Source organism: Hyla sarda, chromosome 12 (genome assembly GCF_029499605.1).
Source record: "Hyla sarda isolate aHylSar1 chromosome 12, aHylSar1.hap1, whole genome shotgun sequence".
In the NCBI taxonomy this organism is placed as follows: Eukaryota; Metazoa; Chordata; class Amphibia; order Anura; family Hylidae; genus Hyla; species Hyla sarda.
Window position 1 is genome coordinate 12,555,806 of NC_079200.1, and position 19,143 is coordinate 12,574,948.

Genomic DNA, 19,143 nt, shown 5'->3' on the forward strand with positions numbered 1-19,143 from the left:
AACACAGGCAGCACTCCAGATTAAGGTGCAAAATAGAAGTGGCTTTATTCACACCAAATAGTGCAAGGCGACGTTTCGACCACCTCTCGTGGTCTGCAGACCACGAGAGGTGGTCGAAACGTCGCCTTGCACTATTTGGTGTGAATAAAGCCACTTCTATTTTGCACCTTAATCTGGAGTGCTGCCTGTGTTTGACATTGCTGTATCTGGAGGGACCTTGGGGTTCATGTCCGACCACAGCGTGCACACTTTACTTCTGGACTCTTGTGTGCTGCTCTACCTGCTGTAAATATATATATATATATATATATATATATATATATATAATTTAAAAAAAAATTTTGTTGTTGTTGTGCAGCTGGAAGGGTCTTTGGAACAAGAGAAAAAGCTGCGAATGGACCTAGAACGTGCGAAGCGGAAGCTGGAGGGGGATCTGAAACTTACCCAGGAGTCTGTCATGGATCTGGAGAATGACAAACAGCAGCTGGAGGAGAAACTGAAAAAGTGAGCAGGACGTTAGGTTGAGATCACACAAATGGTATCGCCGGGGTAACAATAAGTAAGATTTAAAAACACTGACTATTGTAAATGGGTTAAAGTAAGGTTAAACTATGATCACATGGCGGCATATTCATTATATATTGATTTCAATGGGATTCTGCTGCACTGTGCACACTGCAGAAATTCCGCGGCAGATGTTTCTGCTAAGGAGATCCCGATTCCAGTGTCCGTAGAAGGAATAGACTTGTCTATGCATTGCCATCTATGAAACGGCGCATTTCCGAGCGGTCCTAGCGCCCGCCGGATCATTCAAATGTGTTTTCTGGGCGGACATCCTGCACATTTTCGGTCCTGTTAACCCGGCCTAAGGCTATGTCCACACAATGCAGTGCACTTTTTAGGTGGACATCGGTTTGTTTTTGTTTTTTTGTGTAATACGCCATAACCTTAACACATACATTACCTGCAGTCAACCCTTATTCTTTTGGCAGTATACAAAAATGCATTTCCAGGTGAAATCTGCAGCTATATAACAAATACCAGTGTTTCCCAACCAAGGTGCCTCCAGCTGTTGCAAAACTACAACTCCCAGTATGCCTGGACAGCCAAAGGCTGTCCAGGCATGCTGGGAGTTGTAGTTTTGCAACAGCTGGAGGCACCCTGGTTGGGAAACACTGACATATACTTATGGTGGAATCCCGACGTATGTTACAGTATATGTCAAAGTGAGCCTTAGCCGATAATAATATAGTGGCATACAACAAAAAGGGGGTTATTCAGCGTCCAACAATCGGTGGGGGTCTGAACACCGGGACCCCGACCGATCAAAACTTTTGACCTGTCTCTTTGATAAACCGAATTACTGAATACTTTGAGGTTTGACGTCTTCGGGTTTTGTGCCCTATAGGAAAGATTTTGAGATAAGTCAGCTGAACTCAAGGATTGAAGATGAGCAAATGATGTCCATTCAGTTACAAAAGAAGATTAAAGAGCTTCAGGTGATTTTGTGAACTTTCCATATTTTGGATATATATTATGTCATAAAGGTTTGTTTACCTGGTATTTAGCAAATAATTGAGACAATATAAAGATGTGTTCTTTGCTGATTTCCAGCGCCAATTCAGTACAAATAACTCTTAATCATAAAAGTCACTAAAGTATTCAGTGGTCCCCCAAGTTACAATATTAATCGGTTCCAGAACGACCATTGTATGTTGAAACCATTGTATGTTGAGACCATAACTCTATGGAAACCTGGTATGGTTCTGAAGCCCCAAAATGTCATCCAAAAATAGGAAAAAGTGAGGATTAAACAAAAATAAGTAGATAAGTAATATAGATAAAGCAAATCCTTACATATAAAAGTAATAAAGATCTGCTGGGAGCTGTAATCACTGTCTATGTAGAGGACAGAAGCTTCTTCAGGGTCCTGTACAGTACTCACAGTGTCCTAAAAAAGTAACATGGAGCCGCCCTCACCTGGTGTCCAAAGGAGCAGCTAACCCTGGCACAGGTAGAGTGCAGAACATGTAATACCTCCCTGTACTGTAGGAGGCGCTACCAGACACCAGTCAGTGCATACACTTCAGTAATACAGGTAAAGAGTGCAGAACATGTAATACCTCCCTGTACTGTAGTGGGCGCTACCAGACACCAGTCAGTGCATACACTTCAGTAATACAGGTAAAGTGTACAGAACATGTAATACCTCCCTGTACTGTAGGGGGTGCTGCTAGACACCAGTCAGTGCATACACTTCAGCAATACAGGTAAAGAGTACAGAACATGTAATACCTCCCTGTACTGTAGGGAGTGCTAGCAGACACCAGTCAGTGCATGCATTTCAGTAATACAGGTGTTTTACAGGTAAAATGCTCATTCTGATTGGTCAGATCTTCCAGCCATTAACTTGTATCGCAGATATGGACCGTCTGCTGCATGGTATGTTGAGTATGGTTTCAAAAAGACCATTGTATGTAAAAAATATTGTAACCTGAGGCCATTATAAGTTCAGGGATCACAAAAGGAATAAATAATATCATTTAAAAGGGGTTGTCTAAAGAATATAATTAGTCGCATGTCCAGTCTTGGAGAGTGCACAAGTGATTTCATTCTGTAATAAAAAGAATAAGAGTAAAGGAAACCTATGAGCGCTTTCACACCAGCTACTTCTTTTAATACATAGGCACGTATCGAAGAACTTGAAGAAGAGTTGGAATCAGAAAAGGCTACCCGAGCGAAGGTGGAGAAACAGCGCTCTGAGGTCGCCAAAGAGCTAGAGGAATTAAGTGAGCGCTTGGAAGAAGCTGGTGGGGCCACTTCTGTTCAGATTGAGATGAACAAGAAGCGGGAAGCAGAATTTTTGAAGATACGTCGGGATCTGGAAGAAGCCACACTCCACCATGAAGCCACCGCTGCTGGTCTGCGGAAGAAGCATGCAGACACTGTGGCCGAACTCGGGGAGCAGATCGACAGCCTACAGAGGGTTAAACAGAAACTGGAGAAGGAGAAAAGTGAGATGAAGATGGAGCTGGATGACTTGTCTTCTAACATAGAAATACTCTTGAAAAACAAGGTAAACGATCTTGCCTGACCAATGTAACAATCCGCAATGCTCTTCAAAATATAAGACATCCAGAACACTGTAGAACTTTCTTTTGAATCTAGGGCAATGCAGAGAAGTTGTGCCGGACGTTTGAGGACCAACTAAGTGAAGCAAAATCCAAGGGAGATGAACTACAGCGACAACTAGCCGATATGTCCTTACACAGAGCAAGGCTACAAACGGAGAACGGTAAGATCCCTTAAAGCCTATGGAGAAAACACACATGCAAAGCGCTTCCTTGAGTGGGATCACCAGATAAAAGATGTGTCCAAGCGTAAGTAAGTAACACGCTCACCTGGAGAGGCTGTGCAGAATCCAGGCACAACACTTACAGACGCATATCACAAAGAGGATCAGCTGCTGCGGCTTCCCATGCCAGATACATCAGCGCGTTGGATAACAATTGAAAGAAGCAGGAACGTGGAAGCTGGGATCGCGCTGCTGGAAATGATTGGTGCTTGAAGGTAGCAAACGTTGGAAACTCAAAAAGGTATTCTTTTAACAGTATTTTATTCACACAACGCGTTTCTGGGTATAAGAGACCCTTTCATCAGGTGTGACATAAAAGAAGTGAAATACATGGAAACATAGAACCCAATGAATATTTCCATATAAGATTAACCCACTAAATAAATACACCAGACAAGAAATGTGGATAAACAAGGCCGCAATGTTTATTAAACAAAATAAGAAATAATATGTAATTCTTTATTAAAATACATTTTATATATAAATGTGTGGTAGCCCTTGGGGGGTGTATGGTAGTTGGGGTGTTGTTTCGGTAAATGAGGGGTTAATGTTAACCCTATAGTTCGTGATGCCAGGCTGTGGGTTAGTATGCTGAGGTAATTCTCCGGCCTATCGCTGCCCTTCCCAGTAACGATAGGTGCATAAAATGACTGAAGGTCCACAAAGTACTTGAACTTGGACTTGGATAACTTTACTTAAATGCTTGCGGTACATCCAAGGAACAGTAACAGTCTCAGGAATACAGTCTCTATCTAGTGCAATGACTGACAGTTGTTGCGGACCTTGACTTCTCATAAAAGTCTCTGAATTAGGGAATATTGCGAAGATCCGTCCGGATTGAGGGGATAGATAAGGTCCGGTGGTCTTGCAGAGTGTTAAGGGATTGACACACTCACAATTTAGCAGATATCAGCCGTCGCCGCAAGGCTCAGGCCTAAACTCACTGATGACAGCAGCGCAGATCCTTCTCCACTAACAGCCCACGAGGAAAGTAAGACCACAAATGTAAGAAGTAATAAACAGAAATAAAATAAGAAAATACAACTAATTAAATAAATAAATAAATAAATAAATAAAAATAAAAACATGTCCACTCAAGAATCGAGCGACTAACCCCAATATAAACATTGCGACTGGAAAATACCTAAAAAAGAAATAAGATAAATTGGGAAGGGAGGGAGGGGCAGCTTGTAAACCACCATCTGCAGCGCAAGACGCGGTGATGGAATAAATAACCGCAAAAAAGGTACCTCGAGGGGCAGCTAGCCAATCAGGTAAGAGATAACAACTATCAATGCACAAGCATAAACAGTTATTATAATTTTTTTTTTTTTATAATTTTATTTAAATATATATAACAAAACAGACCAATGAATAAAAATTGTGGTTCACCCAAACACTGAACCCATATGGGTTCATGTTTCCATGGTCCCCCAGTTTTTATTCATTGGGGTCCTACAGGAATTAACTGTCGAGAACCATTGTGTTGCATAAAACCAGTGCTAATATTGTGGCGGTGTTTATTCATCCTTGCCCGTAGACATTGTACAGTCCTACCAATGTATTGCACTCCACATTTACAAGATAGAAGATACACTACATAGTGCAGTGGTCTTCAACCTGCGGACCTCCAGATGTTGCAAAACTACAACTCCCAGCATGCCTGGACAGCCGTTGGCTGTCCAGACATGCTGTGAATTGTAGTTTTGCAACATCTGGAGGTCCGCAGGTTGGAGACCACTGACAGTGCAATACATTAGTAGGACTGTACAATGTCTACGGTCAAGGATGAATAAACACTGCCACAATATTAGCACTGGTTTTATGCAACACAATGTTTCTCAACACATTGCTTTAACCCATGCCGGGGAAACTGATTACATCCAGGTATGTGTTATGGAATCAATCGGGACTGATGTGCCAAATCGATTCCAACACCTTATTAATAGAGAATCATTTTGGACTTTTCGTTTTAACACACTCTGGCCCGAGGCTCTTAATGAATGCATAGAAAGAACTCCGCTAATATTGGTATTTTTGTAATTTTTTACAATTCCTTTACATGTATTTGTTTTATCTACAAGGTTTAATTTGATATATATATATATAATTTTTTGTTGTCTAATTGTGTATTTAATACAGCAGTTTGATGTCTCTTATTGTTCCGATACATCACTTCCAATGATTACTTCATTGTTCCTTTGTATGTATATAGTTCCTGTATTTCACTTCCTTTATATTGAAAGGGTCTTTTATACCCAGAAACGCGTTGTGTGAATAAAATACTGTTAAAAGAAGACCTTTTGAGTTTCCATTGTTTGCTACCTTCAAGCACCGATCATTTCCGGCAGCGCGATCCCAGCTTCCACGTTCCTGCTTCTTTCCATTGTTAAAGCCTATGGAGCCTTTTAATGCTTTTTATTAATTATTATTATTATTAATTTGTTCTTAACATGGGGTAAAAAAAAAAGAAATTCCCATAAGTCTCAGCTAGTGATGAGCGAAAATTGATGACTTAGTTGATGACTTAGTTCAGCTTTCAGGTGCTCCGGTGGGCTGGAAAAGGTGGATACAGTCCTAGGAAAGAGTCTCCTAGGACTGTATCCACCTTTTCCAGCCCAGGGGAGCACCGGAAAGCTGAACTAATTTATGCAGGATAAGTCATCAACTGCCGAGCCGAGAAGTTCGTGACGAATTGAATTTACTGTAAGTTCGCTCATCTCTAGTCTCAGCTATGAATAAAAGAAAGAAAAGTAAAAAAAATAAGCTTTTCCCCTAATAATTTCCCCTAGTGTATGAATAAAAACATGTAAAATAAATAATTAATAACTTACATTTGTCATTGCCATGTGCAGAACTATCTGAGCTATTAAAATCATGTCAATATAAAAAAAATTATAATAATACAATCGCCAGACAAAAAAAATAAGCGATCAGATAGTCCTAACAAAGAAAATGGTACTGATAATAACTATATATTACAGCACAAAAAACTACAGTCCTGTATACTGAAAAAAATGTTATAGGGGTCAAAGTAGGGCAATTTGTACTCTGTTGCTAGACATCTTATCCCCTATCCAAAGGATAGGGGATAAGATGTGGATAGGGGATAAGATGTCTAATTGCGGGGGTCCGGCCGCTGAGACCCCACGCAATTTCCGTGCAGACACCCGGCATTCTGAACATTATGTTCAGAACGCTGGGTTTGGGAGACATGAATGGAGGGGGCCTGGTGTGACCTTCCGACCAAGGCCCCCCAAACATTATGTTCAGAATGCCGGGTGTCTGCAAAGAGATTGTGGGGGTCCCAGCCGCCGGACGCCAGAAATCAGACATCTTATCCCCTATCCTTTTGGATAGGGATAAGATGTCTATCATTATGTCAAAGCTATAACCGCTGTTCTACCTATGTGACCTGTTAGGAGAATTCTCCCGTCTTCTGGAAGAAAAGGAGTCTCTAATCAACCAGCTAAGCAGAGGCAAGGCTTCCTTCACTCAGTCCATTGAAGAGCTGAAAAGGCAACTGGAAGAGGAGACAAAGGTAAGGATGTGACGTGGAACTTACCGGACTGTACAAATTATGATGCTTAAAGGGGTATTCCAGGAAAAAACTTTTTTTATATATATATCAACTGGCTCCAGAAAGTTAAACAGATTTGTAAATTACTTCTATTAAAAAATCTTAATCCTTTCAGTACTTATGAGCTTCTGAAGTTGTTGTTCTTTTCCGTCTAAGTGCTCTCTGATGACACGTGTCTCGGGAAACGCCCAGTTTAGAAGAGGTTTGCTATGGGGATTTGCTTCTAAACTGGGCAGTTCCCGAGACAGGTGTCATCAGAGAGGACTCAGACAGAAAAAAAAAAACTTCAATTCAGAAGCTTATAAGTACTGAAAGGATTAAGATTTTTTTAATAGAAGTAATTTACAAATCTGTTTAACTTTCTGGAGCTAGTTGATATATATATAAAAAAAAGTTTTTTCCTGGATAACCCCTTTAACTTATGTTGCATGGTGGATTATAGTAAAATTGCCTTAACAAAAAGCTAATTTTCTCTATCAGTCCAAAAACGCATTAGCCCACGCGCTGCAAGCATCCCGCCACGACTGTGATCTTATGCGAGAACAATACGAGGAGGAGCAGGAGGCCAAAGCAGAGCTGCAAAGGTCTCTATCAAAGGCAAACGCAGAGGTAGCTCAGTGGAGGAACAAGTACGAAACCGATGCCATCCAGAGGACAGAAGAGCTGGAAGATGCCAAGTAAGTTTTGATTCATTCCCCTGTGGCAAGAATTTAATTTTATATAGAAGTTTGCATGCACAAAATATATATTTCTCGTTCCGCTCCATTGGGGGGACAGGAACCCATTGGGGGACAGGTGGGTATACAAGTGGTCCCTCAACATACGATGGTAATCCGTTCCAAATGGACCATCGTTTGTTGAAACCATCGTACGTTGAGGGATCCGTGCAATGTAAAGTATAGGACAGTGGTCTTCAACCTGCGGACCTCCAGATGTTGCAAAACTACAACACCCAGCATGCCCGGACAGCCAACGGCTGTCCGGGCATGCTGGGAGTTGTAGTTTTGCAACATCCGGAGGTCTGCAGGTTGAAGACCACTGGTATTGGAGGTTATACTCACGTGTCCCCGCCGCTCCGGACCATCACTGCTCGTCACCGCTGCCCTGGATGTCGCCGCGTCCCTGGGGTGTCCCCAACACTCCGGCAAGGCCTCTGCTTCCCCGCTCTCCGTCGCCGCCATCACGTAGCTACGCATGCCGCTCCTATTGGATGGCGGGACGGCGTGCGCAGCGACGTGATGACGACGATGGAGAGCACCGACGATGCAGGGGATCCCGAAGAGGACGCGCCGGAGGCCTGAGGACAGGTAAGTGATCGTCAGCGGACCACACGGGGCACCGTAAATGGCTATCCGGGGGCAGCTGAAGCAGTCTGCGCTGCCGGATAGCCGTTTATGCGATGGCCCCGACATACAAAAGCATCGTATGTTGATGCTGCCTTCAACATGCGATGGCCTCTGAGAGTGATCGTATGTTGAAATGATGGTATGTCGGGGACATCGTAGGTCGGGGGGTGACTGTATCTTGCTGCCACTAGAAGACTGACACTAGGCATTAACAAAAAAAGAACTTTGAGATGATCAGTTTTAGCTTAGTGTTCTTCCTCTAGCTGATGCGGCTTCTTACATATATATTTTTTTCTCATTAAAGATTTTTATTTTTCAAAATATAAGAATTGCGTACAGGAAAGAAAAAAAAATACAGGGGATAGAGAAAATAAGAATCAATAAACAAAGCAGAAGAGAAATATACCTTAAATAATAACAAAAATTACAAATGTGCACATAGAGGTGCCTGAAAGGTATACGGTGACAAGGTACTGAAACAATAGCGTAGCTCGGGGGTCAATTGGCTCGATAGGGCCCCACTGGTGAAAGGAAAATCCAGGCAGCAATAACTATACACAGACCCTCGAATTGGAGGCACAGCATCATAAAAAACTAAACAAAAGTAAAAAACTACAACAATACTAACCAAGTAGGCATACAACAGATTAGGAGATAAGCTCATTGAATAATGGGGAGGACTGGAGCGAATCTACCGGTGACGAACACTGAGCAGAGGAAACAGAGATTTAAAGGAGATCTCCGGTGAAAACAGAATAGGGGATATATAGCTGATCATGGGGGGGGGGGGTCCAACCGCTGGGGCCCCCCATGATCACCAGGAAAAGACCCGAGCTGAACTAGGGCATCATCGGCGCTCTCATAGAAATGAATAGAGAGCGCCGGGGTTCCATCCCAGTGATCACGGGGATCCCCAGCAGTCAGGCTCCCAGCGATCAGCACTTATGCCCTATCCTGTTTATAGAGGATAAGTTAATTCTTGCTGGAGTACTCCTTTAAAAAAAAAAAGAGATGACCTGGGCAACAAAAATTGGTTCAAACCATCTAGCTTGTAGTCTGGATAAGGATTGTACCCTTACTCAGGGACAGAGGAGGGGTATAATGTAGAGTACTCCAGAGAGCTAGTGAATTCAACCCATAGATACCAAACTCGGGTCTGTTTGTCAGCCCTGGGGGTATTCACCCCAAAGAGTTCCTCCAACCTATGGATCCTGTTAATCTCCACAAACCATTCAGTGCTGGTCGGAGACAAAATATTTTGTTTGCTTTTCAGGAAGAAGCTAGCGGCACGTCTTCAGGATGCCGAGGAAGCGATTGAAGCTGCGAACGCTAAGTGTTCTTCCCTGGAGAAGACCAAGCACCGTCTCCAGACTGAGATCGAAGACTTGGTCATAGACTTGGAGCGGGCCAACTCTGCCGCCGCTGCATTGGATAAGAAGCAGAGGAACTTTGACAGGATCCTGACCGAATGGAAGCAGAAATACGAGGAGACCCAAGCTGAGCTGGAGGCCTCGCAAAAGGAGTCGCGCAGCCTGAGCACTGAGCTCTTCAAGCTGAAGAACGCATACGAGGAGTCTCTAGACAATTTAGAGACCATGAAACGGGAGAACAAAAACCTGCAAGGCAAGTGAATAAATAGATGATGATATATTTTAATGGTGGCAATCTTTCCTTTGCTGGCAAAGATAACTTTTTTTGTTAGGTCTACTTTGCATTATGCATTAAATTTGTTTATTTGTTTCTTGACATATCAAAGACTTACCAGCTATTGATATTACACATTGTTATTTACCAATGTGTTAGCCATTGTTAATTTACCCTCCCTAGGGCATTTTCTTTCATGTGGGAGTTAGGGATCGACCGATTATCGGTATGGCCGATACTATCGGCCGATAATCACGATTTTGGGCATTATCGGTATCGGCAATTATCTTGCCGATAAGCCGATAATGCCCCGCCCCCCGCACCGCCCCCACCGCACCGCGACCGCCACCCCCTCGACCCGCCGCACCGCACCCCCGACCCACCGCACCGCGTCGCACCCCCCACCGTGATGCTAGGCGGTATACCGGTATGGATTTTTGCCCATACCGCTATACCGGTCAGGCCCCTCCCCCACCCTCCGAGTCAATAAAAAAATTAAACTTACCCGTAATGGGGGTGGTCCGGGCCATCCATCCTTCCTTCCTGTAGTGTCCGGGGGCGTTCCAGGTGAAGAGTGAACCGGTCCGGGCTGTCCTTCTTCTCCCACGGTCTTCTTCTCCACTCCGGGCAGGCTCCGGCCTAGTACGCTGCATAGACGCCGCTACGCTGTGACGCCAGGTGCGTCACTGCGCACGGGCGTCACTGCGCAGCGGCGTCTATGCAGCGTACTAGGCCGGAGCCTGCCCGGAGTGGAGAAGATGACCGCCGGAGAAGAAGGACAGCCCGGACCGGTTCACCCTCCACCTGGAACGCCCCTGGACACTACAGGAAGGATGGATGGCCCTGACCACCCTGACAGGTAGGGGAGAGAAGCGGGTGGCGGCGGCCTATGGCCCCGCAAAAGCCACTGCAGATTATTGATTTAAAGCGCCCGCTTTAAATCAATGATCTGCAGCGGTGTCGCAGGGGGTTAAATAGCCAATAACTTATACCGGAATATCGGTATAAGTTATCGGCTATCGGCCCTAACCTGCACCGATTATCGGTATCGGCCCTAAAAAAACGATATCAGTCGATCCCTAGTGGGAGTTATGGTGCCATTATATACAAATAAATGTATAATGCAATGTAGAGAAAAAAACACATAAGTGCTAACAAAGGAAAGATTGTCATTATGAAACAAAGTACAGTTCCAAGTATTTGTCACGTACAGTGCCCTTACCCAGCGCATGCATTCTGAACACCATGAATGTTTCACTCCTCTCGAGCTTCCTCAGGAGGTGTGGCCCCCCCTGACGAAGCGCGAGAGGAGCGAAACACTTGTTGGAGTACGCATGCAGTCTTGCAATCATGGTAACAATGATCATAGTGACAACCAGGCTGAATCTTTCCTTTGTTACCACAGTCTACTTATGTGTTAGGTCTACATTGTATTATGCATTTATTTTTTATCTGTCCCTTTATTTATCTAACACATACCAGCTATTGATATTTAATTTACCACCATGTTAATCATTGTTTATTTACCCTCTCTAGTACATTTTTGAATAAATTGATAAATAAATTGATATTTGATATAATTTTCTACACGTTGGTGTCTGTGTCTTTCTCTGAGGTACGACCCTTATAGGTGCTTAAAGGGGTACTCTGGTGGAAAACAAATATTTTTAAATCAACTGGTGCCAGAAAGTTAAACAGATTTGTAAATGACTTCTATAAAAAAAATGTAATCCTTCCAGTACTTATCAGCTGCTGTATGCCCCACAGGAAGTTGTGTAGTTCTTTTTTTGTCTGACCACAGTGCTCTCTGGACAGTTTCTGACACGGACAGAGGTGTCAGCAGAGAGCACTGTGGTCAGACTGAATAGAACTCCAGAAAGAAATACAACTTCCTGTGGAGCATACAGCAGCTGATAAGTACTGGAAGGATTAAGATTTTTAAATAGAAGTTATTTACAAACCTGTTTAACTTTCTGGCACAAGTTGATTTGAAAAAAAAATTTCCACCAGAGTACCCCTTTAAAGGGAATAAGACAACAGCTTTAGGGTACCTTCACATGCGCGGATTTTTTTAGCGAGTTTCCCGCTGCGTATTTGAAAGTGGGCGGGCTCTTCTCGGCTGTCCGCAGCAGAATTTACGCTGCGGAAAATCCGCCACAGTCCCTACTGACTTCAATGGGGCTTGCGGTGGATTTTCCGCAGTGTACATTCCGCCGCGGAAAATCTCCTGCGGACAGCCGAGAAGAGCCCGCCCACTTTCAAATACGCAGTGGAAAACCCGCTAAAAAATCCGCGCATGTGAACGTACCCTTAAACAGGTTTGCAGATCCACCAGCTTTGTTCCATGGAAATGTTTCAATATTTAGATTTTACCATATCCGCTGATACTACTATATTTAAGTTAATATTTACGTCTTTCTTTACTCCAGAGGAGATTGCGGATCTCACCGATCAAATCAGCTCCAGCAGCAAAACCATTCATGAGCTAGAAAAGGTGAAGAAGACCTTGGAAAGTGAGAAGAGCGACATTCAAGCGGCCCTGGAAGAGGCGGAGGTAAGTGTGAATACAGACTTGTAACTTACCCTTGTAAATAAGGTGTATTATGGGATTACGCTTTCAGTTTGGTCCTAATAATAATAATATTCTCTGCAGGGAGCTTTGGAACATGAAGAAAGTAAGACTTTGCGCATTCAGCTAGAGTTGTCTCAGATTAAAGCTGACGTGGACAGGAAACTGGCAGAAAAAGACGAAGAGATCGAAAATCTCAGGTGATACTCCCTACGAGGCAGACATGTGACTTCTAGGCATTGAGGCTATACAGTTTTTAAGGGGTTTTCCTTTTTTAAAAACTTATTCCCTATACACAAGTAAACGGGGTCATCGGAGTCATGCATGCGTGTCCCCCCCCCCCCTTCCCAAACCGGTGACTACACCTATGGCCAAGCTATATGTATATATATATATATTATATATATATATATATATATATATATATATATATATATATATACACATATATATATACGGTATATACCAAAATGAGACCGAGGTGAAATATATTCAAAAAGTATAAATCTTTATTGATACATACAATAAAAACATGTAAAAAAAAACAAACAAAAAAAACAAGCGATAAATGGATCAGTTACAGCGGCAGAAAAATTTTTATTCAGATAATACAGTATACAGATAATACAGAAATATATTGCTATTGTACTTGTAAAACGGCAAAGGTATATTACATGGTAATATATGCATCCGGCATATAAACAATTGGACCCAATGGGGTATATAGCCTGCCAGCATATGCACGGTCACCAGAACATAAGTAGATGATTTAACTCCTTGGGGACCTATACGCCCTCAGCCCACTCCCTTTCTATAACGCGGGGCTACGTCTAACAACGGCTGGGACCTGTGGCTAATAGCGCGCGGCACTGATCGCGGTGCCGCGCGCTTTAACCCTTTAGACACGGCGTTCAAAGTTGAACGCCGCATCTAAAGTGTAAGTAAAGCACTGCCGGTTAGTTCAGGGGGCTGTTCGGGATCGCCGCGATGAAATTGCGGCATCCCAAACAGCTGTAAAGACAGCAGGAGGGTCCCTACCTTCCTCTATGCCGTCCAATTGCCGAATGACTGTTCTGTGTTATCGACAAATCTTGTAAACAGTATAAAAATAATACAAAAAACTATAAAATCTTTATGCTATGAAGCAGTTGCACTTACAAATGGCAAATCTGCATGTACGTCAAGGGTTAAAAGAGTGCATCCACTACCTTAATCCTGCATGGAGATTTTACTTGCAAACTGCTCATGTAAATAAAGTGTGAACTAATGGTTATGTAGTTGTTTGGAACTGTTGAAGGGCTGGCTCCCTGTCTGCGTGTTACATGGCTTGTCTAAAATTAGAATGAAGAATTGGCGCTCCTATCCCAAGCGCAGTGTATGGTAGCTCAGCCATGTTGACATGAAAGCTGCAATACCAGACATAGCCCATAAGCAGGGGTGGCTCTGTTTCTCAAAAAATAAGAATTCCTTTTTTTTTTTTCCTACTCGTAGACAAGCTGCTTAGAATCATACCTGACAATATAAGTGCAAGTTATTTTATTGACTTTTCTTTTACAATGTCAAAGCAATGAAATAAAGGATTAAAAACAATCCATAATAATAACTATTTCCGTGCTTAACGTAGACGCAATCACCAGCGGGCTATGGAATCCATGCAGGCAAGTCTGGATGCTGAGGCGAAGGCCAGGAACGAGGCCATTCGGCTGAAAAAGAAAATGGAAGGGGATCTGAATGAAATGGAAATCCAACTCAATCACGCCAATCGCCAGGCTGCGGAGTCCCAGAAAATGGTGCGACACTTACAGTCTCAAATTAAGGTAAGACTTCAAATACCTTCTTGATTTCTATAAGATACTAGGTAAGTACCCAGCATTGTATGTGTGTATATATCCTGGGCAATCTCCGCAGCCCGAGAGTAACTATCCGAAGATGTACCGTAAGTCCCATGCGGAATATCACAAAACCGGCAATCTACGCAGCCAGAGAGTAAAACAGTGGAGCCCGGACAGTTAAAGGGGTACTCCGGTGAAAAACTTTTTTTTTTTTTTTTTTTTTAAATCAACTGGTGCCAGAAAGTTAAACAGATCTTTAAATGACTTCTATTAAAAAATCTTAATCCTTCCTGTACTTATTAGCTACTTAATACTACAGCGGAAATTCTTTTCTTTTTGAAACACAGAGCTGTCTGCTGACATCATGACCACAGTGCTCTCTGCTGACATCATGACCACAGTGCTCTCTGCTGACATCTCTGTCCATTTTAGGAACTGTCCAGAGCAGCATATGTTTGCTATGGGGATTTCCTTTTACTCTGGACAGTTCCTAAAATGAACAGAGATGTCAGCAGAGAGCACTGTGATCGTGATGTCAGTAGAGAGCTCTGTGTTTCAAACGGAAAATAATTTCCACTGTAGTATTCAGCAGCTAATAAGTACAGGAAGGATTACGATTTTTTTAATAGAAGTCATTGACAAATCTGTTTCACTTTCTGGCACCAGTTGATTATAAAAAAAAAAAGTTTTTCACCGGAGTACCCCTTTAAATCATACTTTACTATTATGTTGGTGCGGCAACAGGATAATAAAAACTCCCGGGCAATCTCCGCAACCCAAGAGTAATGCGATCCGGTGTACCGGAAGTCTCAGACTTGCATTGGACTTTGCTATTTTACACTCGAGCTGCTGAGATTGTTTGGGACGACCATTGTATGTTGAGACCATTGTATGTTGAGACCAGAATTCTATGGAAACCTGGTAATTGGTTCTGAAGCCACCAAAATGTCATCCAAAAATAGGAAAAAGTGAGGATTAAACAAAAACAAGAAGATAACTAATATATATAAAGCAAGTCCTTACGTATAAAAGTTAGAACGATCTGCTGGGAGCTGTAAATCACTGTCTATTTCAGTGTTTCCTAAAGAGGGTGGCTCCAGCTATTGCAAAACTACAACTCCCAGCATGCCCGGACAGCCTTCGGCTGTCCGGGCATGCTGGGAGTTGTAGTTTTGCAACAGCTGGAGGCACCCTCTATGGGAAACACTGGTCTATGTAGAGGACAGCTTCTTCAGGGTCCTGTACAGTACAGGCAATGTCCTAAAAAAAATTCAAATGGAGCCACCCTCACCTGATGCCCAAAGGAGCAGCTAACCCTGGCACAGGTAAAGAGTACAGAACATGTAATATCTCCCTGTACTGTAGGGGACACTACCAGACACCAGTCAGTGCATGTACTTCAGTAATACAGGTAAAGAGTACAGAACATGTAATACCTCCCTGTACTGTAGGGGGCGCTACCAGACACCAGTCAGTGCAGGCACTTCAGTAATACAGGTAAAGAGTACAGAACATATAATACCTCCCTGTACTGTAGGGGGCGCTACCAGACACCAGTGAGTGCATACACTTCAGTAATACAGGTAAGGAGTACAGAACATGTAATACCTCCCTGTACTGTAGGGGGCGCTACCAGACATCAGTCAGTGCATGCACTTCAGTAATACAGGTAAAGAGTACAGAACATGTAGTACCTCCCTGTACTGTAGGGGGCGCTACCAGACACCAGTCAGTGCATACACTTCAGTAATACAGGTAAAGAGTACAGAACATGTAATATCACCCTGTACTGTAAGGGGCGCTACCAGACACCAGTCAGTGCATACACTTCAGTAATACAGGTAAAGAGTACAGAACATGTAATACCTCCCTGTACTGTAGGGGGCGCTACCAGACATCAGTCAGTGCATACGCTTCAGTAATACAGGTAAAGAGTACAGAACATGTAATACCTCCTTGTACTGTAGGGGGCGCTACCAGACACCAGTCAGGGCATACACTTCAGTAATACAGGTAAAGAGTACAGAACATGTAATACCTCCCTGTACTGTAGGGGGCGCTACCAGACACCAGTCAGTGCATGCACTTTAGGAATACAGGGGTTTTACCAGTGAAATGTACATTCTGATTGGTCGGTTCTTCCAGCCCGTGACACATTTTGCAGATTCCATAGCATTGTATGTTGAGTCTGGTTTCAAGTTACAATGGTCTATTGTGTGTTGAGGCCATTGTAAGTTGAGGGATATATATATACATACACACACAGCGGCCAAGTCCTGGGAAAAAAGGGTGGAAACTAGGGGATAAGATGTCTGATCGTGGGGGTCCTGCCGCTGGGGACCCCGTGATCTCCCTGCTGCACCCGGCGTTCGTTTAGAGCATCTGGTGCAGTGCCAAAGGCTCGTGACGTCACGTACAAGTCTATGGGAGGGGGCGTGACGGCTGTGAAAAAAAGGTGCAGGAACTCCGTTCCCATGCGTTCCTGCAGGACTTGAGCCCTGTATATAATAATAAATATATGTATAGTCATCTGTCCGGTGCCAAGATAATTAATTTACATGCCAGGGGACTAAAAAACTATAATTTGTATCTAATATTTGTCTCCCAGGATCTGCAGATTGAGCTGGATGACACCCTCCGACACAATGATGACTTAAAAGAACAAGCTGCGGCACTCGAGAGACGCAATAATCTGCTACTGGCTGAGGTGGAGGAATTGCGGGCAGCACTGGAGCAGGCCGAGAGGGGAAGGAAACTGGCAGAGCAAGAACTACTGGAGGCAACTGAGAGGGTTAACCTTCTGCACTCCCAGGTGAGAGAAATAATAACTGAGCTGCTCCAGACAACTAATATACCTGAAAACTACAACTAATATACCTGAAAACTACAACTAATATACCTGAAAACTACAACTAATATACCTGAAAACTACAATTAATATACCTGAAAACTACAACTAATATACCTGAAAACTACAACTAATATACCTGAAAACTACAACTAATATACCTGAAAACTACAATTAATATACCTGAAAACTACAACTAATATACCTGAAAACTACAATTAATATATCTGAAAACTACAATTAATATATCTGAAAACTACAACTAATATACCTGAAAACTACAACTAATATACCTGAAAACTACAACTAATATATCTGAAAACTACAATTAATATACCTTAAAACTACAATTAATATACCTGAAAACTACAACTAATATACCTGAAAACTACAACTAATATACCTGAAAACTACAATTAATATACCTGAAAACTACAACTAATATACCTGAAAACTACAATTAATATACCTTAAAACTACAATTAATATACCTGAAAACTACAACTAATATACCTGAAAACTACAATTAATATACCTTAAAACTACAATTAATATACCTGAAAACTACAACTAATATACCTTAAAACTACAATTAATATACCTGAAAACTACAACTAATATACCTGAAAACTACAATTAATATACCTTAAAACTACAATTAATATACCTGAAAACTACAATTAATATACCTTAAAACTACAATTAATATACCTGAAAACTACAATTAATATATCTGAAAACTACAACTAATATACCTGAAAACTACAACTAATATATCTGAAAACTACAACTAATATACCTGAAAACTACAATTAATATACCTTAAAACTACAATTAATATACCTGAAAACTACAACTAATATACCTGAAAACTACAATTAATATACCTTAAAACTACAATTAATATACCTGAAAACTACAACTAATATACCTGAAAACTACAATTAATATATCTGAAAACTACAATTAATATATCTGAAAACTACTATGTAAAGCTTGTTACATATTTTTTTTTCAACCTAATGAACTATCAAGTTAAACCTATAACCTATTTCTGTGTTGATCCAGAGGACGGCAAAAAACTCTAAGGAATTTCAGAGCAGGATTCCGTTTGGAAATTCTGCAGCACAAAGATAATATTGGTGTGTGGAGGTTTTCATTAATCCTTAAAGGAGTACTCCGCCCCTAGACATCTTATCCCCTATCCAAAGCATAGGGGATAAGATGTCTGATCACAGGGGTCCCGCCGCTTGGGACCCCCGTGATCTCTGTGCCGCACCTGACATTCGTTCAGAACGCTGGGTGCAGGGGGTCGTGACATCATGGCCACACCCCCACAATGCAAGTCTATGGAAGGGGGCGTGGCATGCACCACACCCCATCACATATACTTGCATTGAGGGGGCATAGCGTCACGACCCCCGCTGCCCGCTCCAAGCATTCGGAACAAAATGTTCAGAGCGCTGGGGCAGCGGAGTACCCCCTTTAACACTGCAGAAATAAGGTTCTTTTGGTAGATTTCCTTGTGGACTACACTGTCCTCAGTGGTGACGGCGCAGGTCCACGCGGTCCTAGCGCCAATGGATTTTAGCCGCAACTGCTGCAGATGGGTTTTCCACCCGTAGTGTGTAATATTGGAAGGTGTTGGCTACATCTAGTTAGAACACAATTAATGTTGTAAAATGCAAATGTTTATGTTAAACCAGCCAAAATGTATGAAAGTAACTGATATCATTGTACTGTATTTCCATATCAGAACACCGGCCTTATTAACCAGAAGAAGAAGATGGATGCCGACATCTCGCAATTGACCACGGAGGTGGAAGAAGCTGTCCAGGAATGTCGCAATGCTGAAGAGAAAGCAAAAAAAGCAATCACTGATGTAAGAATCGCCCCCTTATTGATCCTATTTTATACAAACAACATAACAAAACACAAAATGGGCAGCCTGTAGCATTTTGTGAAACTA

The 19,143-nt window shown here is 42.5% G+C and overlaps 1 protein-coding gene across 2 annotated transcripts in view; it reads left to right on the forward strand.

The window, feature by feature from the left end:
* MYH7B (myosin heavy chain 7B) overlaps window positions 1–19,143 on the forward strand; it is a 207,982-nt gene that overhangs the window by 179,058 nt on the left and 9,781 nt on the right. For both annotated transcript variants that reach the window (XM_056549301.1, XM_056549300.1), the window contains 12 exons: window positions 359–504; window positions 1,409–1,499; window positions 2,687–3,076; window positions 3,169–3,295; window positions 6,778–6,896; window positions 7,416–7,612; window positions 9,555–9,904; window positions 12,355–12,479; window positions 12,579–12,694; window positions 14,119–14,311; window positions 16,935–17,138; window positions 18,931–19,056. In XM_056549301.1, the coding sequence (XP_056405276.1) occupies window positions 359–504; window positions 1,409–1,499; window positions 2,687–3,076; window positions 3,169–3,295; window positions 6,778–6,896; window positions 7,416–7,612; window positions 9,555–9,904; window positions 12,355–12,479; window positions 12,579–12,694; window positions 14,119–14,311; window positions 16,935–17,138; window positions 18,931–19,056 (2,184 nt within the window). The remainder of the gene's footprint in view (window positions 1–358; window positions 505–1,408; window positions 1,500–2,686; window positions 3,077–3,168; window positions 3,296–6,777; window positions 6,897–7,415; window positions 7,613–9,554; window positions 9,905–12,354; window positions 12,480–12,578; window positions 12,695–14,118; window positions 14,312–16,934; window positions 17,139–18,930; window positions 19,057–19,143) is intronic.